The 26,365-nt window shown below is 49.3% G+C and overlaps 1 protein-coding gene across 1 annotated transcript in view; it reads left to right on the top strand.

The window, feature by feature from the left end:
- Nucleotides 1-1,975: 1,975 nt before the first annotated feature.
- LOC119958192 (glutaminase liver isoform, mitochondrial-like) overlaps nt 1,976-26,365 on the top strand; it is a 102,852-nt gene continuing 78,462 nt past the window's right edge. Inside the window, exons 1-3 of the mRNA XM_038786560.1 lie at nt 1,976-2,325; nt 15,651-15,750; nt 20,326-20,447. Of these exons, the coding sequence (XP_038642488.1) occupies nt 2,099-2,325; nt 15,651-15,750; nt 20,326-20,447 (449 nt within the window). The 5' untranslated portion in view covers nt 1,976-2,098. The remainder of the gene's footprint in view (nt 2,326-15,650; nt 15,751-20,325; nt 20,448-26,365) is intronic.

The following is a 26,365-nucleotide window of genomic DNA, read 5'->3' as shown; positions in this document are numbered from 1 at the left end:
TCAGTGTGGAGTGTACACTCTCACAGTAACAGGTCAGCTGTGAGTGTACACTCTCACAGTAACAGGTCAGTGTGGAGTGTACACTCTCACAGTAACAGGTCAGTGTGGAGTGTACACTCTCACAGTAACAGGTCAGTGTGTAGTGTACACTCTCACAGTAACAGGTCAGTGTGTAGTGTACACTCTCACAGTAACAGGTCAGTGTGGAGTGTACACTCTCACAGTAACAGGTCAGTGTGTAGTGTACACTCTCACAGTAACAGGTCAGTGTGTAGTGTACACTCTCACAGTAACAGGTCAGCCTGGAGTGTACACTCTCACAGTAACAGGTCAGTGTGGAGTGTACACTCTCACAGTAACAGGTCAGTGTGGAGTGTACACTCTCACAGTAACAGGTCAGTGTGTAGTGTACACTCTCACAGTAACAGGTCAGTGTGGAGTGTACACTCTCACAGTAACAGGTCAGCCTGGAGTGTACACTCTCACAGTAACAGGTCAGTGTGTAGTGTACACTCTCACAGTAACAGGTCAGTGTGGAGTGTACACTCTCACAGTAACAGGTCAGTGTGGAGTGTGCACTCTCACAGTAACAGGTCAGTGTGGAGTGTACACTCTCACAGTAACAGGTCAGTGTGTAGTGTACACTCTCACAGTAACAGGTCAGTGTGGAGTGTACACTCTCACAGTAACAGGTCAGTGTGGAGTGTACACTCTCACAGTAACAGGTCAGTGTGGAGTGTACACTCTCACAGTAACAGGTCAGTATGGAGTGTACACTCTCACAGTAACAGGTCAGTGTGTAGTGTACACTCTCACAGTAACAGGTCAGTCTGGAGTGTACACTCTCACAGTAACAGGTCAGTGTGGAGTGTACACTCTCACAGTAACAGGTCAGCCTGGAGTGTACACTCTCACAGTAACAGGTCAGTGTGGAGTGAACACTCTCACAGTAACAGGTCAGTGTGGAGTGTACACTCTCACAGTAACAGGTCAGCCTGGAGTGTACACTCTCACAGTAACAGGTCAGCCTGGAGTGTACACTCTCACAGTAACAGGTCAGTGTGGAGTGTACACTCTCACAGTAACAGGTCAGTGTGGAGTGTACACTCTCACAGTAACAGGTCAGCCTGGAGTGTACACTCTCACAGTAACAGGTCAGTGTGGAGTGTACACTCTCACAGTAACAGGTCAGTGTGGAGTGTACACTCTCACAGTAACAGGTCAGCCTGGAGTGTACACTCTCACAGTAACAGGTCAGTCTGGAGTGTACACTCTCACAGTAACAGGTCAGCCTGGAGTGTACACTCTCACAGTAACAGGTCAGCCTGGAGTGTACACTCTCACAGTAACAGGTCAGTGTGGAGTGTACACTCTCACAGTAACAGGTCAGTGTGGAGTGTACACTCTCACAGTAACAGGTCAGTGTGGAGTGTACACTCTCACAGTAACAGGTCAGTGTGGAGTGTACACTCTCACAGTAACAGGTCAGCCTGGAGTGTACACTCTCACAGTAACATGTCAGTGTGGAGTGTACACTCTCACAGTAACAGGTCAGTGTGGAGTGTACACCCTCACAGTAACAGGTCAGTCTGGAGTGTACACTCTCACAGTAACAGGTCAGCCTGGAGTGTACACTCTCACAGTAACAGGTCAGTGTGGAGTGTACACTCTCACAGTAACAGGTCAGTGTGGAGTGTACACTCTCACAGTAACAGGTCAGTGTGGAGTGTACACTCTCACAGTAACAGGTCAGTGTGGAGTGTACACTCTCACAGTAACAGGTCAGTGTGGAGTGTACACTCTCACAGTAACAGGCTGACTCTCTGTCCGGGCAGTTTGTCGCTCCGCCTTCCAGGTTACGATGCTGCCTTTCTGTCATTTTAGTCCCACCTACTTTTGTAAAATTGGCTGGCACCGCGTGTTGAAGCAACATTTACTGGATGGAAGAGAGGAGGGGAAGTGACTGACAGTCTGCGGAGGGAGGGGGGTGAGGGGGGAAGACACCATTTGGAGTTAGCGAAGGGAAGAAGGGAGCATCCAGCAGGGGAGAGTTGACTATTGCAGAAGTGGGGTTGAAGGATTGCTGCATTAAGCAGGAATGCACCGTTTCAAATCGCTGCCTTGCTTCACCGCTGGAGTTTGTCACTTTCGCCCTGTCAACTTTTCAAGGAGACAGGACGGCTGTGCCAATTGGCAGTGGAAATGGCAGCTGCCCCCCAGGGGGCGAGCCGCCAGTGGGGTGAGCTGTGGTCGGACCCCCCTCCTGAACCCTTCCAAGCCCGAGGTCAAAAAGGCGAATGAGAATGGGGACGTTCAGAAAGAACCGTAAGTAAAACACTCCAGCGAGCTTCATACTCGCAGCCCTGACTTCAGATTGCTACAATGTCTGTTGATACTGACAAATCGAGTCAATTTCCTTCACACTCCTGTCAACCAATTGATTGAGAAGCTTTGCTGAAATAATAATAACCTTTTATTGTCACAAGTATGAAGTTACTGTGAAAGCCCCTAGTCACCACGTTCCGGCACCTGTTCAGGGAGGTTGGTACAGGAATTGAACCTGCGCTGCTGGCATCAGTTCTACGTCGCAAACCAGCTGTCTAGCCCACTGAGCTAAACCAGCCCTGAAACGACTGTTTTAAAGTCTACTTTGTGGACTAATTGGTGCAAGGCACATGAGTGAATTCCACATACGTAACCATTAGCCCGAGGTTGTGAAGACTGAACCAACAGGTGCTCCTATATTATAGTGTCTCACTTTATTGCAAATACTCTATAAATAGAAATGCATTCATACCGCGCACGGAAGGGAAAATGTCCTGCTCAAAAAATAATAAGCTTTTAAAAATAATTAACCACCTGTGAGCAATTTTCCGCGTGCTCCAAGTGGCAACGTTAATAGTGAGGATGTGATTGTACTGGAGAGGGTACGGAGGAGATACACCGGGATATTGCCTGGGATGGAGCCTTTCAGCTATTGAGAGGCTGCATCAGCTAGGGTGGGTCTCCTTAGAGCAGAAAAGGCTGAGGGGGGACCTGATTAAGGTGGACAGAATTATTATTTATTTTAGTTTTTTGTTTTCAATTTAGAGTACCCAATTAATTTTTTTTTCCAATTAAGGGCACCATGGTAGCATGGTGGTTAGCATAAATGCTTCACAGCTCCAGGGTCCCAGGTTCGATTCCCGGCTGGGTCACTGTCTGTGCAGAGTCTGCACGTCCTCCCCCTGTGTGCGTGGGTTTCCTCCGGGTGCTCCGGTTTCCTCCCACAGTCCAAAGATGTGCGGGTTAGGTGGATTGGCCAGGCTAAATTGCCCGTAGTGTCCCAAAAAGTAAGGTTAAGGGGGGGGTTGTTGGGTTACGGGTATAGGGTGGATACGTGGGTTTGAGTAGGGTGATCATTGCTCGGCACAACATTGAGGGCCGAAGGGCCTGTTCTGTGCTGTACTGTTCTATGTTCTAAGGGGCAATTTAGCATGGCCAATCCACCTACCCTGCACATCTTTGGGTTGTGGGGGCGAAACCCACGCAGACACGGGGAGAATGTGAGGTGGACAGAATTATGAGGGACATAGATAGGGTGGAGAGGAAGGAGCGTTTTCCCTTTAATGGAGGGGTCAATAACCAAGAGGCAGAGATTGAAGGTAAGGGAGGGAGATTTCGAGGGGATTTGAGGGAAAATCTTTTTCACCCAGAGGGTGGGAGGACTCTGAAACTCACTTCCTGAAAGAGTGGTAGATGCGGGACAGAGAGGGAACTCCATCAACAATTAAGAAGCATTAGATGAGCTCTCGAAACACCCACAACAGACACGTCTACGGACTGAGTGCAGGGAAATGGGATTAGACTAGATAGGGACTCGATGACCAGCACACACAGGATGGGCCGAAGGGCTTCTTTCTGTGCTGTAAAACACTATGACTCTAATTGATTACAAGAGTAGGAAGGTTATTGCTTCACTTGTCTGGGGTGTTGGTGAGACTACAGCTGGAGTATTGTGGGCGGTATTCGTCTCCTTATCGATGGAAGGATGTAAATGCATTGGAAGCAGTTCAGAGAAGGTTCACCAGACTAATACCAGGAGCGGGTGAGTCATCTTACAAGGAAAAGTTAGGCTAAGCTTGGAGAAGATACTGAGGGATAGGGTCTATTCACATTTGGAAGAAAATAGACTTATCAGTGATAGGCAACATGGTTTTGTGCAGGGAAGGTCATGTCTTACAAACCTAATAGAATTTTTTGAGGAAGTGACAAAGTTAATTGATGAGGGAAGGGCTGTAGATGTCATTTACATGGACTTTAGTAAGGCGTTTGATAAAGTTTCCCATGGCAGGTTGATGGAAAAAGTGAAGTCGTATGGGGTTCAGGGTGTGCTAGCTAAATGGATAAAGAACTGGCTGGGCAACAGGAGACAGAGAGTAGTGGAGGAAGGGAGTGTCTCAAAATAGAGAACTGTGACCAGTGGTGTTCCACAGGGATCCGTGCTCGGACCACTGTTGTTTGTGATATACATAAATGATCTGGAGGAAGGTATAGGTGGTCTGATTAGCAAGTTTGCAGATGCCACTAAGATTGGTAGAGTTGCAAATAGCGAGGGGGACTGTCAGAGAATACAGCAAAATATAGATAGATTGGAGAGTTGGGCAGAGAAATGGCAGATGGAGTTCAATCCAGGCAAATGCAAGGTGATGCATTTTGGAAGATCCAATTCAAGAGCGGACTATACGGTCAATGGAAGAGTCCTGGGAAAAATGGATGTACAGAGAGATCTGGGAGTTCAGGTCCATTGTACCCTGAAGGTGGCAACGCAGGTCAATAGAGTGGTCAAGAAGGCATACAGCATGCTTGCCTTCATCGGACAGGGTATTGAGTACAAGAGTTGGCAGGTCATGTTACAGTTGTATAGGACTTTGGTTAGGCCACATTTGGAATACTGCGTGCAGTTCTGGTCGCCACATTACCAGAAGGATGTGGATGCTTTGGAGAGGGTGCAGAGGAGGTTCACCAGGATGTTGCCTGGTATGGAGGGTGCTAGCTATGAAGAAAGGTTGAGCAGATTAGGATTGTTTTCATTGGAAAGACGGAGGTTGAGGGGGGATCTGATTGAGGTCTACAAAATTATGAGAGGTATGGACAGGGTGGATAGCAACAAGCTTTTTCCAAGAGTGGGGGTGTCAATTACAAGGGGTCACGATTTCAAGGTGAGAGGGGAAAAGTTTAAGGGAGATGTGCGTGGAAAGTTTTTCATGCAGAGGGTGGTGGGTGCCTGGAACGCTTTGCCAGCGGAGGTGGTAGAGGCGGGCACGATAGCATCATTTAAGATGCATCTGGACAGATATATGAACGGGTGGGGAACAGAGGGGAGTAGATCCTTGGAAAATAGGCAACAGGTTTAGATAAAGGATCTGGATCGGCGCAGGCTGGGAGGGCCGAAGGGCCTGTTCCTGTGCTGTAATTTTCTTTGTCCTTTGTTCTTTCTTTGTATCTGCTGGAGTTTAGAAGAGAGAGGTGACTTGATTGAAACCTTTAAGATCCAGACGGTTCTTGACAAGGTGGGTGTGGGGGGGATGTTTCCTCTTGTGGGAGAATCTAGCACAATTTAAAAATATGTCACCCATTTAAGACAGAGTTGAGGAGACATTTTTTCTCTCGGAGGATTTTGAGTTGGAACTCATCGAAAGGCAGCATCTTTGAATATCTTTACCATAGACCATAGAACATACAGTGCGGAAGGAGGCCATTTGGCCCATCGAGTCTGCACTGACACACTTAAGCCCTCACTTCCACCTTATCCCTGTAACCCAATAACTCCTCCTAACCTTTTTGGACACTACGGGCAATTTAGCATGGCCAATCCACCTAACCTGCACATCTTTGGGCTGTGGGAGGAAACCGGAGCACCCGGAGGAAACCCACACACACACGGGGAGAACGTGCAGACTCCACACAGACAGTGACCCAAGCCGGGAATTGAACCTGGGACCCTGGAGCTGTGAAGCTACCGTGCTGCCCTTTGGGGCAGAGGAAAATAGATCCTAGATAAGCAGGGGGGAGGGGAAAGGTTATTGGGGTCGGTGGGAATATGGATCTGAGGTACAATCAGATGAGCCATGATCATATTGAACAGCAGAACAGGCTCGAGGAGCCAAATGCTCCTAATCCGTCTGTTTGGATTTAATCTGCAGGCAACAGTGTTTGAATTTTTAGTAATATGCAAATCGCTCGACAATCAGTGGACTTGGGGCAGCTCAGCTCGGTCACTCTTCACAGGTGCAGCGTGAACTGACTTTACTGTACACAGCTGACAGGCTACCTGCATGCGACATTCCCACAATCCTACACACAAATGGCCGATCCAGCCTGACCTCCGCCCAGAACCATGGAATGAAAAATGGGTACAAACCCAGGCCAATTAGGAAAACTCAGGCGATCAAAATGAGTCCAGGAGACTTCTTTGGCCCTGATTAATTCCTTGCAGTGCCCACCTTTGCACATGGTCTTGAAAGAATTCAGTTTCACGCAAACACGGGGAGAATGTGCAAACTCCACACGGACAGTGACCCAGAGCCGGGATCGAATCTGGGACCTCGGCGCCGTGAGGCAGCAGAGCTAACCACTGTGCCACCGTGCTGCCCCTAGCCCCAGTTTATTTAATCTATCTTGGGAACTAAGATGATAACAAACATGAAATGAAATGAAAATCGCTTATTGTCACAAGTAGGCTTCAATAAAGTTACTGTGAAAAGCCCCTAGTCGCCACATTCCGGCGCCTGTTCGGGGAGGCTGGTACGGGAATTGAACCCGTGCTGCTGGCCTGCCTTGGTCTGCTTTCAAAGCCAGCGATTTAGCCCAGCGTGCTAAACCAGCCCCAGCCCACATTAATACCAATAGTTTGGGTATAGTGTTTAAGTACAGTGTTTGAAAAATTGTGACAGAGCGCTTGCGAAATCTATAAAAGATGTGGATATCTTTGAGTAAATTGTATTCCATCTGAAGTGACAATAGTATGCAGGAGGTCTCCGTTTCTGAAAGTGCTTGGTATCATGTTAAAGGCATCAGCATAGCAAATGTGGCTTTGTTCAATGTTTATTAACATGTTCTAAACCGGACGTCCACACGGGCTGGTACAGGCCCTGAATCTGCTCAGAATCTTCCCAAACCATAATGATGCCATATTTATATATTTTCAACCGATCTCTCGTTGTGAATTTCCTATCCTCCTTCCTCTGCGGACGATGTTGGCTGCTGGCTGGGCTAAAGCTGGAAATGAAATGAAAATCACTTATTGTCACGAGTAGGCTTCAATGAAGTTACTGTGAAAAGCCCCTAGTCGCCACATTCCGCCGCCTGTCCGGGGAGGCTGGTACGGGAATCGAACCGTGCTGCTGGCCTGCCTTGGTCTGCTTTCAAAGCCAGCGATTTAGCTTAGTGAGCTAAACCAGCCCCTTGGTGCGAGCTGCTCCCCAGAGTGACAGCCAAAACAGAAGTGGCCATGACAGATGGGCTTCATTCTGCCAAGTTCCTCATTCACATGTCCACTTGTTGAAAGGGTTGCTGGAAACTGGAGGCATTGAGGCCAAATCGAATAACCCCCAGCTACAATCAGCTAAAAGCTTAACATTGGTAGTTTCCTGGTCTGTATGGTTCAGCCAGGGTTTCTGCTCCTGGTCCCTATCCAAAAACAGCTGGGACGGGGTACGATGGAAAGAGGGAGGGAGTGAATTGACCCATTTTCCCATTGGGGAACATGAGGCAGGCAAGCAACGTCTGTGTACCTCCGTGTTGCCCTCCTGACCCCAGAGGAATTCCTCGGTCATTTCGGTGGGCTCTTGGACCCCTGGCAAAGACGTGCACTGGTCTTTGGCGGTAGTGGTGGGGTCTCCAGAGTACAGGGAAAGAACCCCCCTCCACACTTCCAGGCAGCGCGTCCCAGACCCCCAGCCACTCACTGTGTGGAAAAGGTTTTTCTCCCATCACATCTGCTTCTTTTGCAAACCACTTTAAACCTGTGCCCTCTCGTTCTTGATCCTTTTACGAGTGGGAATAATTTCTCCCCGTCTACTCTATCCAGCAGCAACCCCCCTCCTGATTTTGAACGCCTCTATCAAATCAGCCTTTCTTCTCTCCAAAGTGAACAGTCCCAACCTCTCCAATCTGCCCTCATAACTGAAGTTTCTCGCTCCGGAACCATTCTTGTAAACCTCTTCTGCACCCTCTCCACTACATTCACGTCCAAACCATAAGTCCATAAGGCATAGGAGCAGAATTAGGCCACTCGGCCCATCGAGTCTGCTCCGCCATTCAATCATGGCTGATATTTCTCTCATCCCCATTCTCCTGCCTTCTCCCCATAACCCCTGATCCCCTTATTAATCAAGAGTCTATCTATTTCTGTCTTAAAGACACTCAGTGATTTGGTCTCCACAGACTTCTGCGGCAAAGAGTTCCACAGATTCACCACCCTCTGGCTGAAGAAATTCCTCCTCATCTCTGTTTTAAAGGATCGTCCCTTTAGTCTGAGGTTGTGCCCTCTGCTTCTACAATTTCCTACAAGTGGAAACATCCTCTCCATGTCCACTCTATCCAGGCCTCACAGTATCCTGTAAGTTTCAATAAGATCCCCCCTCATCCTTCTAAACTCCAATGAGTACAGACCCAGAGCCCTCAACCGTTCCTCATACGACAAGTAATGTCGACACACATACAACAGACTGCAACACATCTCAAACCAATGATGGAATGATCGGGCTAGGAGACAGGATAGGGGTAGGGGAGAGAGGGGAGGGAAGGATAGGAAGGGGGGACGTTAAGGACTTGAGGGGAGATTAGGGAGGGTGAGGAGGATAGGGAGGGGGGAGAAAGAGATAGTTTTTTGAAGAATGAAGGGATTAAGGGTTATGGTGTTCGGGCCGGAAAGTGGAGCTGAGCCCACAAAAGATCAGCCATGATCTAATTGAATGGCGGAGCAGGCTCGAGGGGCCAGATGGCCTACTCCTGCTCCTAGTTCTTATGTTTTTATGTTCTTATGTAACTCCTCCCAACCGTGCCCATTAAAGTCCCAATCGAATCAAGTCCCAATCCAAGCTCCCTGACTAAAGCCTCCACCTCCTCCGAGGTATTGAATGATCTTTCGCCCGAGAGGTCACTCAGCCTCGCCAGGTACACCACATCAAACCTGACTCCACTCCTAAATAGCGCTGACTTTGCCTTATTAAAAGCCGCTTGCTGCTTTGCCAACTCCACTCCGCCATCTTGGTGTATCTTGATGATGCTTCCTTCCCACCTGAAGTCCTGATTCACTTTGGCCCATTACGGAACCCCCTCCTTCTCCTGGAATCGAATAATCGCCACCCATGGCGGCTCATTCGCCCGTGGCTTCCGTCGGAGTACTCAGTGGGCCCGATCCAACTCTGGAGGGGACAGCTGCCCATCCGCCCACACAAAGCTCGGCAATCGTCTGAGAAAAATACTGACTCAGATTCGTGCCCTCCAACCTCCCCCCCTCCTTCCGACAACTCCACCATTCTGAGGTTCTGTCTCCTCGGTCTGTTCTCCAGGTCATCCACCTTTTTCCTCAAAGTCTTGTTCCTCTCTACCAACAACATCTCAGCTTCCAGCGAGGTGATTCCGACGAGGCTGCCTTCAGCACCTCTCCATGCTCCTTCACCGCCTCCGAGGTTTTTTTTCAGCTTCGCCCAAATCGGGCCAAGTGTCTCCTCAATTGACCACTTACGGGTTGCCATCATCATCCTGCCCTACCCAAAATGCTTTGCAAACTGTTTTTCAAGCTCCTGCGCCATCGCCCCAGTCAGCGTTGCCACGGTGATATGAGCAGCCACACCCAAGGCCGGGGCCCATCATCCCTCTCGCTGGGCTTTGCAGGCTTTCTGGCCTTGTCAAAGGATTACCCCCCTCACAATCCTCTTGCCACCAACCTTCTTCATAGATACCGACATATTTACCCCGGCAAATTCCTTATCCCACACGATGGGACAGTTTTGATAACCCAAATTCCCGGGAACCGGATTAAAAAGTCCAGAAAACAAAGACCAAGGCAGGAGCTAGATTATGCGCGGCCTCCTGCTACCTCGTGCAACCGGAAGTAACCTCCCCCCCGTCCCAGATTAAGAATTTTACCCCTTATTTTATATTGTCTCTCCATGATCGCGCTACCAAAATGCATCACGTCCCACTTCTCCATTGACCCTTTCTGTTCCCTCCCCAAAAAACTCCAGCAAGTTAATCAAACCGGATTTCCCCTTTAGTATTCTTTGCTGGCTTTCTAAATAACTCCGATTTTTTCACGTGACTACGAGGGTGGAACATTTGCTCCAGTCCTCTGGCACCTCTCAAGCCTAAAGACTGGAAGATTCTGGCTAGTGCCCCTGAAATTTCCATTCTCACTTCCTTCAATATCCTTGGATGCATCTCATCTGGCCCCGGTGCCTTGTCAACTTTCATTGCCGGCAGTCTATTCAAACGTCCTCCTTATTAATTTTGAACCCTTCCAGTGACAGAGCTTCCTCCTCTGTCTCCATGTCCTGGGCAGCATCTACCTCCTTGGTAAAGACAGATGCAACGTATTCATTTAATAACTTAGCCATGCCCTGACCTCCATGTGTAAATTGCCTTTTCGTTCCCTAATCCTCCCTTTATCACCGTTTTGTTATTTATACACCTTCAGAGGATTTGGGGATTCCCATTTCTGTCGGCTGCCATTCCTTTCTGACAATCTCTTTGCTTCTCGCATTTGATTTTTCACCTTTACTGTGAACCTTTAGGATTCCTCTTGCCTCTCAACTGTATTTTCGACCTGACACATGCCATAAGCACACTTCTTCTTCCTTGTCTTCATTCCTACCTCCTTTCCTCATCTAGTGAGTTCTGGATTTATTTGCCCGACCTTTCCCTCTTAAAGGAATAGATTACCTGATCGTTATCCCATTGCTGTCTGTGGGAGCTTGCTAAGTACATATGGAATCATAGAATTTACAGTGCAGAAGGAGGCCATTTGGCCCATCGAGTCTGCACCGGCCCTTGGAAAGAGCACCCCACACCTCCACCCTATCCCCGTAACCCAGTAACCCCACCTAACCTTTTTGGACACTAAGGGTAATTTATCATGACCAATCCACCTAACCCGCACGTCTCTGGACTGTGGGAGGAAACCGGAGCACCCGGAGGAAACCCACACAGACACTGGGAGAACATGCAGACTCCGCACAGTCACCCAAGGCTGGAATTGAAGCCAGGTCCCAGGCATTGTGAGGGATCAGTGCTAACCACTGTGCCACCGTCTGTTTAAAGTACTTTAGGGCTTCCAAGATCATGAAAAACGGTAAAAAGTGCAACTTCCTTCTTTCTGCACCGGTGCACCCTCTGGCGGAGTCCAGTGGGCAGCCCCTATGTCCAGCATTCCTGCAGTGCAAATGGCTGCATTTGCTTTGAGAAGTAGCAGCCAGGCGCACCGCTGCATGGTGTACCTTCTGCAACTGGGTATAGAGGCGGAAGACGATGGTACACTTTAAGGTAAATTCACCCAAGTTTCATTCACCAGATATCAGTGTATGACCCACCTGTCCATGCCGCAAAGCGCCAATGAGCTACTTGTACCTGTTCCTGCTGATGCTCGTCATGTCCTCCGATACCATAAAGTTCTGGCAATAACACTGTGGATGATGGAAATCTGAAATGAAACAAAACATTCTGGGAAAACTCAGCAGGTCTGACGACATCTTTGGAGAGAGAAAAACAGAGATAAGGGGCCGGGATTCTCCCCTACCCGGCGGGGCGGGGGGTCCCGGCGTAGCGGAGTGGCGCCAACCACTCCGACGCCGGGCCTCCCCAAAGGTGCGGAATTCTCCGGACTGGTTTCCGCTCGGCCGGCCGGCACCAAAACTGGCGCCAACGGTCTTTGGCGCTACACCGCCCGTCGTCGGGGCTGGCCGAAAGGCCTTCGCCGGTCTGCGCATGCGCCGGTGCGTCAGCGGCTGCTGACGTCACCACAGGCGCATGCGCGGTAGGGGGGGTCTCTTCCACCTCCGCCATGGTGGCGGCGGAAGAAATAGAGTGCCCCCACGGCACTGGCCCGCCTGCCGATCAGTGGGCCCCGATCGCGGTCCAGGTCACCGTGGGGGCACCCCCGGGGTCCGATCGGCCCGCGCCCCCCTCAGGACTCCGGGAGCCCGCTCATGCCACCAATCCTCTGGTGCCGGCACGTCGGCGGGATTGGCTTGTCAGTGGCGGGACTTCGGCCCATCGCGGGCCGGAGAATCGGCGCGGGGGGGCACGCCGATCGGCGAGGCGGGATTCCCGCTCCCGCCGATTCCCGGGTGGCAGAGAATTCCGGCCACGGTGGGGGCGGGATTTACACCGGCCCCGGGCGATTCCCCGACCCTGCGGGGGGGGTCGGAGAATTCCGCCCAAGGTTTGCAGTCCAATAAGACTCTCCTTTGAAAGTGTAGAAATGTGGTCAGGTTTATGCTTTTGAAAAAGTGGAGAGGGGCAGGTGGCACAAAATAGATCAGGAATAGATTGGGGGCAAGAGGAGATTTAGAACATAAGAGGTTGAGGTATCGGAAGAGTTGTTGCTTTCGGTAAAGACATGTAGAATGGGACTGGAACGGAAACGGCAGAGTTTAACAAAAATAATGTACATCAGCGAATATGGTTATTGCAGGGAATAGAAGTAAGAAGATTAAATTAAAGGTTCTTTATCCAAAAGCACAAATCATCTGCAATAAGATAGATGAATTAGTGGCAGAGATAGAGGCAAACGATTTGGGTCGAGTCAACACTGCGGAGACATGGTGACAAGGTGATCAAGGTGAGGAAATAAATATTCCAGGGGACACAAAGACAGACAGAATGGCAAAGGAGGAGGGATGGCCCTGAGAGTAAAGGACGATAGGAAGACGTTGGTGAGAAAAGATCTGAAGATCATGATCAGGAAGAGATGAGGATTTGTTTCCCTGAGGGTTATAAGATTTTGGAACTCTGTGCCTCAGAAGGCGGTTGAGGTGGGGGTCAATTAATATTTTTAAGGTGGAGGTAGACAGATTCTTGTTAGGCAGGGTTATCGGGGGTGGATGGGAATGTGGAACCTACAGATCAGCTATGATCTTATCGAATAGCAGAGCCAGCTCGAGGGGCCAAATGGCCTATTTCTGCTCCTCGTTCATATCCTCGTAAGTAGAATCAGTCTGGGTGGAAATTAGGAATGGTGAGGGTGAGAAAACACTGGTGGGAGTAGTTTATAGCAGAGCATGAAACAAGAGGACTGGAGTCTGTAACAAAGGAAATGTAATCATTGTGGGGGGGGGGCTTTAATCTTCGTATAGACTGAGACAATCAAATTGTCAAGAATGGTCTGGAAGTTGAGTTTGTCGAATGTTTTCATGACAGTTTCGTGGAGCAGTACATAGTGGAGTAGGGATTGGAGCTGGAATTGTGTAATGATGCAGGATTAATTAGAATAGAAAAGCAGAATTTTTTTTTAAATGCGCAAAACTTGTAGGTGTTGATGTTCAAAGGGACTTGTACAGCAAAAAGTCAGCATGCAGGTGTCGCAAGCCATTAGGAAGTGGTGAGTTGGCCTTTATTGTGAGGAGATTGGAGAACGGAAATATAAGAAGTCTTGCTACAGCTGTACAGGGTTTAGGTGAGACCACATCTGGAGTACTGGGTGCAGATTTGGTCTCCACGTTTAAGAAAGGACACACCTGCATTGGAGATGGTACAGCGAAGGGTCCCAAAGTTGGTCCATGGGATGAGGGGGTTGTTCTATGATGCGCGGCTGAGTAAATTGGGTCGACATTTAGAAGAATAAGAGATTGAAACCATTGAAACCGACAAAATTCTGAAGGGGTTGGATGGAGTGGACAGAGAAAGAGTATTTCCATAGGTCAGGGAGTCAATAGTACTGTATCTATTAATCCTCTGTATATGCATCTTGTGGATTCAATATATATATATTTACTCACGAACAGTTTTAACTTACTGTTCCCCTCCGTGGAAAGGACAAGGTGACCTGTTCCTTGACCTTTGCCTATGTTGAGTGAGTGCCAATTCACATGTAACTGTCTCCCGCACCCTCCTGACAAATGGACTTGCCGACTGCTTCTCATCTCAAACCATCTGGGAGAATGAACATAGAACATGACAGCACTGAACAGGCCCTTCGGCCCCTCGATGTTGTGCGCCGAGCATTGTCCGAAACCAAGATCAAGCTACCCCACTCCCTGCCCGTTCCCAGACATAGAACATAGAACATAGAACAGTACAGCACAGAACAGGCCCTTCGGCCCTCGATGTTGTGCCGAGCAATGATCACCCTACTTAAACCCACGTAACCCGTATACCCGTAACCCAACAATCCCCCAATTAACCTTACACTACGGGCAATTTAACATGGCCAATCCACCTAACCCGCACATCTTTGGACTGTGGGAGGAAACCGGAGCACCCGGAGGAAACCCACGCACACACGGGGAGGATGTGCAGACTCCATACAGACAGTGACCCAGCCAGGAATCGAACCTGGGACCCTGGAGCTGCTTATCAGCTCCAAACTCAATGTTCCATGGCTACATATATTAGTTTAAACTACTGAATCTTATCCATTAGTAGGGCCATCACGTTTCACCTCCACAGTATAATTCACCATTGCTAAAAGCTTTATCGTGATCCTCCTCCTTCTCTAATGGTCACTTTGTTGGCTGTCTTGCTCTATATTCTTCCACCTCTGCTGCTTATGTATCCCACTCTCTTGTTACTCCATCCTTGTTAACCTCCTTTGACTCCATGTCCCTCAATCGCCTCACTCCATTCTACCTCGGCAGCACTTTGCGTTCAGTCGTACTGGGCCCACATTCTGGAAAACGTTCCCAAACCACTCATTCCTCATTGAACGTTTGGCCAAAATGTCAAATCAAGGCCCTGGTCGGGTGATTCCGGTCAATGTAAAAGCACTCAAATTTAAAGGCAAGGAGGGAATGTGTTATTCCTCATTCAAGCTCGACCAACAATAGATTAACTGGTAATTTGTCTCGCTTGTTGTTTGTGGGGGCTTGCTGTGCGCAAATTGACTGCTGTGTTTGCCTCCATAACAACAGTAACTGCACTTCAAAGTCATTAATTGGATGTGAAGCACTTTGGCGCTAAGATGCTTTATAAATGCAAGTTTTTTATCACCACCTGCTCCAACCTTCAAACGGCAAGCTGGCCATCGCTCTTAACTCTTCCATTGGTGCTCAGGATCCTCCGATGAAGGATTTAGAAATCGTCACCAGGTGCTATTTAAATGTTACCTGCTGCTGTTCATCTTCAGCCGAATGGTGAGCGTGGAACCTCTGTGCGTTATTTTAATCTGACTGTTTGCCCACGAAAACTCACATTTATCGCGAAGGTACAAGCAGAGAGCCATGGGGCAAAGGAGACGAGACCGCCAGTTTAAAATGACCAGCGTTTTGTTTACTGACCAGTAGTTTGGGCGGACGGACAGTTACACAGTTGCAGACACACCGTGCAATTCAGCTGCCACAAGGTGCTGCTGGACAGATCCAGTTGACTGTGCCATTAGGTCAGCTTCTGATGGGTCTCTGTTGAAATGTGATACTATTGTCACGCTTATTGCACTTGTCTGTCCATAGGAGGAAGCACAAACCGGGCTTGATGCCAGGACTGGAGGACATGCTTTTCTACACAATCACCGAGGGACATGAACAGATTCCGATCCCCAAGTTTATCAGTGTAAGCAATCAGCAAAGGCGCTAACCTTTTCTTTTTAAATTTTAGAGCACCCAATTCATTTTTTTTTCCCAATTAAGGGGCAATTTAGCGTGGCCAATCCACCTACCCTGCACATCTTTGAGTTGTGGGGGCGAAACCCACGCAGACACGGGGAGAATGTGCAAACTCCACACGGACAGTGACCCAGAATCGAACCTGGGACCTTGGCGCTGTGAGGCAGCAGCGCTAACCACTGCGCCACCGTGCTGCTCTCCGAAGGCGCTAACGCGTCACGCCTTCTCGCACAAAAGCAAGATCTTAGCAACGCTGCTCCTGTCTGAATTTTACCATACAGCTTTCATTATAAGCCAGATGGCTATTGTTTAGGTCTCAGTTCCTTCCATGGACAGTCACTTTTTAATGAAAAACTATTGTTGTCTCACTGTAAACCATTAACCTATGCGCTATTTGCAATCAATGACTCTTTTCTTAAGCATTGTTCCCAGAAAAATGAAAAATGAAATGAAATGAAAATGGCTTATTGTCATGAGTAGGCTTCAAATGAAGTTACTGTGAAAAGCCCCTAGTCGCCACATTCCGGCGCCTGTTCGGGGAGGCTGGTACGGGAATTGAACCGTGCTGCTGGCCTGCTTTGAAAGCCAGCGATTTAGCCCAGTGTGCTAAACCAGCCTCGACGGCTGGTTTATGGCTCTTTTAAATCTATGTTGATTGTTTTACCCCCTTCCTCCATCATTCAGATTCCCCAGAGCACACACTGGTTCCCCAGTTGACAGAATCTATTTTAAACCCAAATTGCAACACTAGGCATTGGCGTACAGAACAAGTTGCATTTCCACCGTGTTGCTGGGAAGCTATGTCGAGGGAGCTGGTGGGAATGGGAGAATGGGAGGAGCTTCATGACGAGACAACCTCGGCAGAGTCTGACGCGAGTCTTCACAGCAATGCAGCCAATAGCAGACGCGTAGTTGTTGGTGGGTCCAGTGCACCTCTCAGTCGGAGCTCTGACATTGATGCAACGAGTGACATTGTAGGAGATCCGTGAAAAGCTGCATCTAGAAGCTGAACTGGTTTGAACTGACAATTGGTGCGGTTGAATGCGGACACACAGCCACGTGGCTTCATGCAAACAAGTCTTGTTTGGGCATTTCACAAGGGGATCTTGCAGACTGGCCAGCTGCAGGTTGAGAGAGTGCTTCCTCTGCAGTGTGGCAAATCAACTGATTAGGAATAAAATGCTGCTCGTTTTGTTGCTTATAATTTTTAAAAATAATATTTATTGTCACAAGTCAGCTTACATTAACACTGCAATGAAGTTACTGTGAAAAGCCCCTAGTCGCCACATTCCGGCGCCTGTTCGGGTACACAGAGGGAGAATTCAGAATGTCCAATTCACCTAACAACACGTCTTTCGGGACTTGTGGGAGGAAAACCGGCGGAAACCCACGCAGACACAGGGAGAACGTGCAGACTCCGCACAGACGGTGACCCGAGCCGGGAATCGAACCTGGGACCCTGTAGCTGTGAAGCATCAGTGCTACCGTGCCGCCCAATCGTAATCCCCCTTTGATCAATAGTTTCCCTCTTTGATCTTCTCACTCTTCCGACTCTTGCGAGAATCACTCTCCCAGATTCCTGATGACATTGCCAAAACCTCCGGAAATTAACATGTTGACGTTAAATTGTGTCAATTTAATCTTTCACGATTTCATGCTCAACAAATCACCAACACTGATCCAACATGACTATTGGCAGAGCTCACTCAGTGGAAAAGGTGCTCTCAAAGGTTTGGGTGGATGTGGTCGCCTAGTTGAAAAAACTGAATTGGCCAAATCCTCCTGAGTAGCAGATGGGCTTTTTATTTGGACGAATGTATTTAAACACAGATACTAGACACTGCAGACACAGCAGAAAGCCAACACTGAGCAAACACTTACTCAATGCAAACAATCAATTTGACATTGAATAGAGTGGATGCGTTCACCTGTTCTCATTTTGCAAAGTGAACGACCGTGTAGAGATTAGCCCGAAATTCATCACCCCAGGACCCACTACTGTCTGGGGGGGGGGGGGGGGGGGGGGAGAACTCCACAGACTGACCCCCCCCCCCTCTCTGAGAGAAATCCCCACTCGTCTCAGTCTTCAATAGGAGTCTTATTCTGGAACTGTGCCCCCCCCCTCCAGATTACCCCACCCCCAATGAGGGGGGAAACATTCTCTCAGCTCCCCCCCCCCCTCAGAATCTGATGTTCCATAGATAGACATAGAACAGTACAGCACAGAACAGGCCCTTCGGCCCTCAATGTTGTGCCGAGCCATGATCACCCTACTCAAACCCACGTATCCACCCTATACCCGTAACCCAACACCCCCCCTTAACCTTACATTTATTAGGACACTACGGGCAATTTAGCATGGCCAATCCACCTAACCTGCACATCTTTGGACTGTGGGAGGAAACCGGAGCACCCGGAGGAAACCCACGCACACAGGGGGAGGACGTGCAGACTCCACACAGACAGTGACCCAGCCGGGAATCGAACCTGGGACCCTGGAGCTGTGATGCATTTATGCTAACCACCATGCTACCCTGCTGCCCCTGCTTTCAATAAGATCACCTCTCATTCTTCTAAACTCCAATGAGTACAGACCCCAAACCTTTCCTCCAAAGACAACCCCCCCCCCATCCTCGTAATCAACTTTCCCATAGTTATAATCCCTCCTTTTTTTCTTAAATTTGGAGTACCCAATTATATATATATATATTTTCCCAATTAAGGGGCAATTTAGCACGGCCAATCCACCTACCCTGCACATCTTTGGGTTGTGGGGTGAAACCCACGCAGACACGGGGAGAATGTGCAAACTCCACACGGACAGTGACCCAGAGCCGGGATTCGGACCTGGGACCTCAATGCCGCAGTCCCAGTGCTAGCCACTGTGCCACATGCCACCTCCTTAAGTAGGGAGACCAGAACTGTACACTGTGCTCCAGGTGTGGTCTCACCAATGCTCTGTGCAGGTGTACTGAGACCTCCCTAGTATTATATTCCACCCTCCTCACAATAAACATTCCATTTACCGTGCTAATCACTTGCTGTACCTACATCCGACCTTTATGGGGATTCATGCACAAGGACACCCAGATCCCTCTGTATTGCAGCATTCTGCAACCTCGCTCCATTTAAGTCATATACTACTTTACTGTTCTTCCCGCCAAAGTGGACCTCACATTTCCCCACATTAAGCTCCATGTTTGGGATAACCTTCCTCAAAGAACAGGACTCTGTCGGGTTCAAACACTGCCAAGCATTTGCTTGTTCCACAGGTATGTCAGACAAAGAACCTGACCCAAGTGGCCACTCTGTACGTGTCAGCCAAGTCGATGAGCATCAACAGGCTGCTTGACCATGGGGAACATTATGGCAACACCCCGCCCCCATCTGATACTTATAAATCCACAGGCACCAGTGGATATTGATCAGAAACAGGAGGAGGGATTCTCTAATAATGGGGCTGTGTCCCCACTCCAGCGTCAAAACGCGGGTCTTTCACTCTGGCCTTTCCTGAAGAAAGTGCCGAGTGATTCTCCGACCTGCAGGGGGTTGGCAGGGCCCCGGAGTGCTCCTCGCAGCCTCTGGTTGCTGCCACGGGGCCCCGCACTTCCAATCGGGGGTCCGCACATGGGCATGGCGGTGGCCTGCATCGCCCGGCCCACACGACATGGCGGGCCAACACTAAAAAGATAGCCCCCCCCCCGAGATCGCGCGCGCCCGCGGATCGGTGGCCCCCTGATCGATAGCCAGGCCTGTGAGCCCCCCCCCCCCCCGGTGAAGGATCCCCCCCCCCCCACCAGGGCGGCCGCAGACTGTGTCCGCAGCCGCCACACCGTGTTCCTGATGGGTGAGACCATGAGAGACCCACGGCGTCAGGAACTCAGCCAGTTACACTTGGAGAATCGCCGCGGGTCCTCTGTCAATGGCTGTGAGGCAGCCGTGCTAACCACTCTGCCACTGTTCCGCCCTACTCCTTGGACAACCATTTGTTGGAGAAGGTGAGGGGGAGAAAATCAGCCAGGGATCCAGCTCCTGATCACGATCCAGTAATTCCTGCTTGAAATGCACGTGTTTGGGTATTGGGGCAGAGAATTAGTTGACTGCAATGCTCAGCATGGAATAGCCCATCATCAATCAGATGTCCAGTCTCTTGTGCTGAGGGATGATCGCCTGGGGTGAGCTGCCAGAGGGTAGCTAGCCCCAAGTGGAATCATACCCCAGCAAGGAGCCAGTGACTTCAGCAACAAAGAAGGCAGAGAGAAAATGCTGAGGGGGGAAAGAAAGAGACGTATTTCTGAAACAAGTTGCAAACGCTAAAGTGAAGGAAATGTTGCTCTTGTTTCGAATTCTCTTGAAGTTCAGCCACGTCCGTGTTTTCTTAATTGAAGAAATAGCATGGATTTCAAAAGGTGCAGCCCATGTTTAAATATGTTGCAATATTCTAAATCGAGATATCGTATTGGGTGGCCTTTCATATCATTTGAATCAAATCTCATCTCACTTGTGCCTTTTTCAAATACAGGCATTGAAATCAACAGGACTGCTGACCTCTGACCCCCGGCTGAAATACTGCATGGACCTCCTGCGTGAGACGGTACAGAGTTCCTCGACTGGAGTCACCATGGACAGACATCTCTTTCGAAAGTACTCATTCTCATTCATTCATTATTATTACTTAATCATTCATTGATTTGGAAAACAAAGTTCCTCTCCCTTCCCCCTGATCTTCATCCTTTGGTTCTAGCTCAGTTGTGAGATGGATAATCAGGTTGCCATTTTGGGAGTTGGTGGGTTGTGGGCCGTTTCCCAGTTGCAGTACGGAGCGGGGGGTGGGGTGGGAGGGCGATTTTCCAGGCCTGTTTTTGGTGGACGGGAAAGCCGGACGGGCTGGAGAATCCAACGCGATTTCCCAAATGGCTTTTACGACGTCAGGATTTCCCATTCCGATTGTCTCCTGCCAATGATGTAATGGGGTTCCTGTCTTCGTGTCATGAAAGGTCACAAACCTCAATACCATACATTTTAATATCATTAACAGGCTTCCCTGCTCTATTATCCCCCCCCCCCCCCCCCCCCCCCCCCCCCCCCGCCCCGCACCAGACCCACTGGCGTGACATCACGTCAGCGGAGTTTACAACAGTTTTTAAAAATACATTTAGAGTCCCCAATTCATTTTTCCCAACTAAGGGGCAATTTAGCGTGGCCAATCCACCTACTCTGCACATCTTTGGGTTGTGGGGTGAAACCCACGCAGACACGGGGAGAATGTGCAAACTCCACACGGACAGTGACCCAGAGCCGGAATCGAACCTGGGACCTCGGCGCCGTGAGGCAGCAGGGCTAACCACCGTGCTGCCCCCAGTTTACAACAGTTTTTGACAAATGGAGACCTGGTGAAGAGAACCTGCTGGGGGCGCACGGAGAAGTACAGCCCTGGGGAGGGGGTTCATGCCCAGGCAGTACCCTGGTAATGCCCAGTGCTGGGGTGGGGGGGGGTGGGGCCTTCCGATGGGGAGGCACATGGAGGGGGGGGGGGGCGGTGGCAGGGGCATGTGCATGGGGGGGGGGGGGGCATGTGCATGGGGGGAGGAGGGATTGGATTGGATTGGATTTGTTTATTGTCACGTGTACCAAGGTACAGTGAAAAGTGTTTTTCTGCAAGCAGCTCAACAGATCATTCAGTACATGGGAAGAAAAGGGAATAAAAGAAAATACATAATAGGGCAACACAAGGTATACAATGTAACTACATAACACCGGCATTGGGTGAAGCATACAGGGTGTAGTGTTAATGAGGTCAGTCAATAACAGGGTCATTTAGGAGTCTGGTGACAGTGGGGAAGAAGCTGTTTTTGAGTCTGTTTGTGCGGGTTCTCAGACTTCTGTATCTCCTGCCCGATGGAAGAAATTGGAAGAGTGAGTAAGCCGGGTGGGAGGGATCCTTGATTATGCTGCCCGCTTTCCTCCGGCAGCAGGAGGTGTAGATGGAGTCCATGGATGGGAGGCAGGTTCGTGTGATGGACTGGGCTGTGTTCACAACTCTCTGAAGTTCCTTGCTGTCCTGGGCCGAGCAGTTGCCATACCAGGCTGTGATGCAGCCCGATAGGATGCTTTCTATGGTGCATCTGTAAAAGTTGGTAAGGGTTAATGTGGACATGCCGAATTTCCTTAGTTTCCTGAGGAAGTATAGGCGCTGTTGTGCTTTCTTGCTGATAGCGTCGACGTGAGTGGACCAGGACAGATTTTTGGTGATGTGCACCCCTAGGAATTTGAAACTGCTAACCATCTCCACCTCGGCTCCGTTGATGCTGACAGGGGTGTGTACAGTACTTTGCTTCCTGAAGTCGATGACCAGCTCTTTAGTTTTGCTGGCATTGAGGGAGAGATTGTTGTCGCTGCACCACTCCACTCGGTTCTCTATCTCCCTCCTGTATTCGGACTCGGCGTTATTCGAGATCCGGCCCACTATGGGTTCCCGTGTCCGTGGAGGGGGATCCTTTTTCTGATTTTTAATGGGCGTTCCGATTTGCTGGAAGGCTGGGGTAGCTAGCGGGGTGGGCTCATTCAATGCTTGTCTTCTGCATGGTCCTTGTGAAGTACAAGCTCCCCCACTAGGGGCAGCATATCTGGAGTAACCAATGTATAAAAGGTTGGGCAGTAAGACACTGAGCAGAATAGGAACCCGGTAGAGATCTATCAGGTAGTGTACATATCGTTTGTGTAAATAAAACTTTATTTCTTATTTTACTCAGTATGGACTTCTCCTGTCCTTATCAAACTGGAATACTTAGGGAGAGAAGGAAAACAGAAAATAAAAATTCTTGGATGCGCCTAACTCTCAGAAGAGCTATGACATTAACTGTGAAAGTAGACAGGAGCTGTTCGAGAACTGTCTGGCTTTGTAGTTTCTGATGTGGACACTCTTAGAATGCGTAACAGCCAACAAATAGCTTCAAATGTCAGGATGGGGAGGAGTTTTTGGGCTTATTGGCTCCATTGGTCAGTAATGCGAGCTAGTCTGCATCTCATTTAAGGACTGCAGATACAATTACAGTACATTATATATTGTATCGGGTTACAAGACTCTCTTACCAACTCTGCCACCAGTCAGCTCAACACAACTGAGTGTTTGGTCAGGGGAAACTGCAATGCTCGTGTCATGGATCTGGTATTCCAGTAAAAGGGCAATTGGGGGTAGGTGAAGTGTCCTCTCCATTTGTTTTTGGCTGCGTCGCCTGAGCAGAATTTGAAGACACAGACTTGCATCTCCCTGCATCTCCTCCCAACCGTGCAAGCTGAGCCCAGAAGGGCAGGAGCTCCGATGTCTAGAGAACACTGGGAATAAAGCTTCCCTGTCTTCCTTATTTAATTCCACCACTTTGCATCTCTCTCTAGCTCCTCCTCTTGCTTCCCTCATCCTTTCTGAGCTCATTTTGTCCATTGAATGCTCCATTGGTCCTATTCCCATCAAATGCTGACCATTCAACTTCCCTTCCTGGCCCCCCATGCGAGCTGATATTGTAGATGTTTCCATAGAGTCCCTGCAGTGCAGAAGGAGGCCATTCAGCCCATTGAGTCTGCACCTTACTTAGGCCCACTCCCCCGTCCTATCCCCGCACATTGACCACGGTCAATGCACCTAACGAAGGGACAATTTAGCATGGCCAATCCACTTAACTTGCGCATCTTTGAATTGTGGGAGGAAACCGGAGCACCCGGAGGGAACCCACGCAGACACGGGGAGAGCATGCAAACTCCACAGTCACCCAAAACTGGAATTGAACCCGGTTCCCTGGCGCTGTGAGGCAGCAGTGCTAACCACTGTGCTACCGTGCCCTCTCCTTAGATACCGTCCTTCTTTCTTTTCAAATCTGCCATCATCGCCCCTCAAACATTCCACCCTTAAGACACTCGTCCTTCCAACCACCCTTTCCTCTCAAGTCCTGGAGCGTGTTGCCACCTCCTAAATCCATGCCCAACTTTTCCATAACTGCATGTTTGAACCATATCATTGCAATGTAATTCCCATTGCCAGCACGGTAGCATTGTGGATAGCACAATTGCTTCACAGCTCCAGGGTCCCAGGTTCGATTCCCGGCTGGGTCGCTGTCTGTGCGGAGTCTGCACGTCCTCCCCCTGTGTGCGTGGGTTTCCTCCGGGTGCTCCGGTTTCCTCCCACAGTCCAAAGATGTGCAGGTTAGGTGGATTGGCCAGGCTAAATTGCCCTTAGTGTCCAAAATTGTCCTTAGTATTGGGTGGGGTTACTGGGTTGTGGGGATAGGGTGGAGGTGTTGAACTTGGGCAGGGTGCTGTTTCCAAGAGCCGGTGCAGACTCGATGGGCCGAATGGCCTCCTTCTGCACTGTAAATTCTATGAAAATACTAATTCTTTGGGGAAGGGGCTTACAATTTTGTTTTGATGTGGTGATTGACTTCAGTAAAACTGCCCTCACTGTAACCTTCATTTTGCATATCGGTGTCGGCCATGTTTTGATGTGGTTTCTTTTTCTTTGTTGCCTTTTTTTCTTCCCTCCTTTTCTCCTCGTAAAATTGTTACGTTAGTGATGTGAGAGTGTTAAAACCATTCCGAGGACTGAGGGAGCAAGGCTTTCTGATGATGTGTCAAGAGAGCTGGCGGAGAGAGCTTCCAGCGGTCTAAACCACAATGTCCTGACAGATGTATGATGTATGCGCTGGAATGTGTTTTAAGTGAGCTCATCTAGGCCTGTAGAATAATCCAGTGTAATATCCTTCAAATGTTGCGTAAGGCTACTGTGCATTGCAATAACAACCACGGCACAGACAGCGATGATCCTACATTGCCCGGGACCTGTTGATGCTGAAAATGTCATAAACCATCCTGTCACACTCTGTTGGTATTTAAAGGGCCGAGTTTATATTTACACTTCTCATGATATGTCCTAATTGGAATCAAATCCAGTTCTGAAGGAGAGCCAGGTTCTGTTTGGAGCAGAGAATTAAGCAGCAAAGTAGTTCAGAATTTACTTATACACTATGCCCTCTAAATTTGCTTTGTGATCAATTATATACATTACTCCTTTTTAATCTACCTGGTTATTTTTAATGAAGGAATTTACTGGGGTGGTCAGCACATCTTTCCCCCTCCAGCAGAAAACTCAGGAAGATGTTTAAAATAAATGTGTGGAGCCCCTGCTCTGGGCAGCACGGTAGCACAGTGGTTAGCACTGCGGCATCACAGGGTCCCAGGTTCGATTCCCCGCTGGGTCACTGTCTGTGCGGAGTCTGCACGTCCTCCCCGTGTCTGCCTGGGTTCCCTCCGGGTGCTCCGGTTTCCTCCCACAGTCCAAAGACGCACAGGTTAGGTGGATTGGACATGATCAATTACCCTTAGTGACCAAAAAGGATTATTGGATTATGGGCATAGGGTGGAAGTGAGGGCTTAAGTGGGTCGGTGCAGACTCGATGGGCTGAATGGCCTCCTTCTGCACTGTATGTTCTATGTTGTAAATTCTGATAGTGGCCATGTTTCCAACCCTCCCCAAATGATCCTGATTCCTCCCCGAATTGAAGATACCCTGGGGCAGCACGGTAGCATGGTGGTTAGCATAAATGCTTCACAGCTCCAGGGTCCCAGGTTCGATTCCCGGCTGGGTCACTGTCTGTGTGGAGTCTGCACGTCCTCCCCCTGTGTGCGTGTGTTTCCTCCGGGTGCTCCGGTTTCCTCCCACAGTCCAAAGATGTGCGGGTTAGGTGGATTGGCCATGATAAATTGCCCGTAGTGTCTTAATAAAAGTAAGGTTAAGGGGGGGTTGTTGGGTTACGGGTATAGGGTGGATACGTGGGTTTGGGTAGGGGGATCATGGCTCGGCACAACATCGAGGGCCGAAGGGCCTGTTCTGTGCTGTACTGTTCTATTCTATTCTATATTAATTATCAGCACACTGTGTGGTGCAAAGGAGGTTGAGGGGAGAGCTGATAGAGATGTTGAAAATAATGACAGGTTTAGATGAGATAGACAAAGAAACGCTGTTCCCATTGCTGATGATACAAAGACTAGGGGACATCGATTGAAGATTTCTGGCAAGGGAGGCGTGAGGACTTTTTGGCACAGTGAGTACGACCTCACTGCCCATGGGGGTGCTGCAAACAGAGACAAAAAGAAATTGGATGGGCAATTGAGGGAAATAAACTTGGAGGGACAGAGCGGGGGGAATGGGACTGACTGGAATGCGCTATGGAGCCCCTCGATGGGCATAGAAATATAGAAAATAGGAGCAGGAGGAGGCCATTCGGCCCTTCAAGCCTGCTCCACCATTCATTATGATCGCGGCTGATCATCAAACTCAATATCCTAATTTCGCTCTCCCCCATATCCTTTATCCCCAACAGCTATATCTAACTGCTTCTTGAAAACATCCAATGTTTTGGCATCAACTACTCCCTGTGGCAACAAATCCCACAGCTCACCACTCTGGGTGAAGAAATGTCTCCTCATCTCTGTCCGAAATGGTCTACCCATAATCCTCAGACTGTGACCCCTGGTTCTGGACACACCCATCATTGGTAACATCCTTCCTGCCT

The sequence above is a fragment of the Scyliorhinus canicula genome, chromosome 28, assembly GCF_902713615.1.
Source record: "Scyliorhinus canicula chromosome 28, sScyCan1.1, whole genome shotgun sequence".
Lineage (NCBI taxonomy): Eukaryota > Metazoa > Chordata > Chondrichthyes > Carcharhiniformes > Scyliorhinidae > Scyliorhinus > Scyliorhinus canicula.
This window is presented reverse-complemented; position numbering and strand designations above follow the sequence as displayed.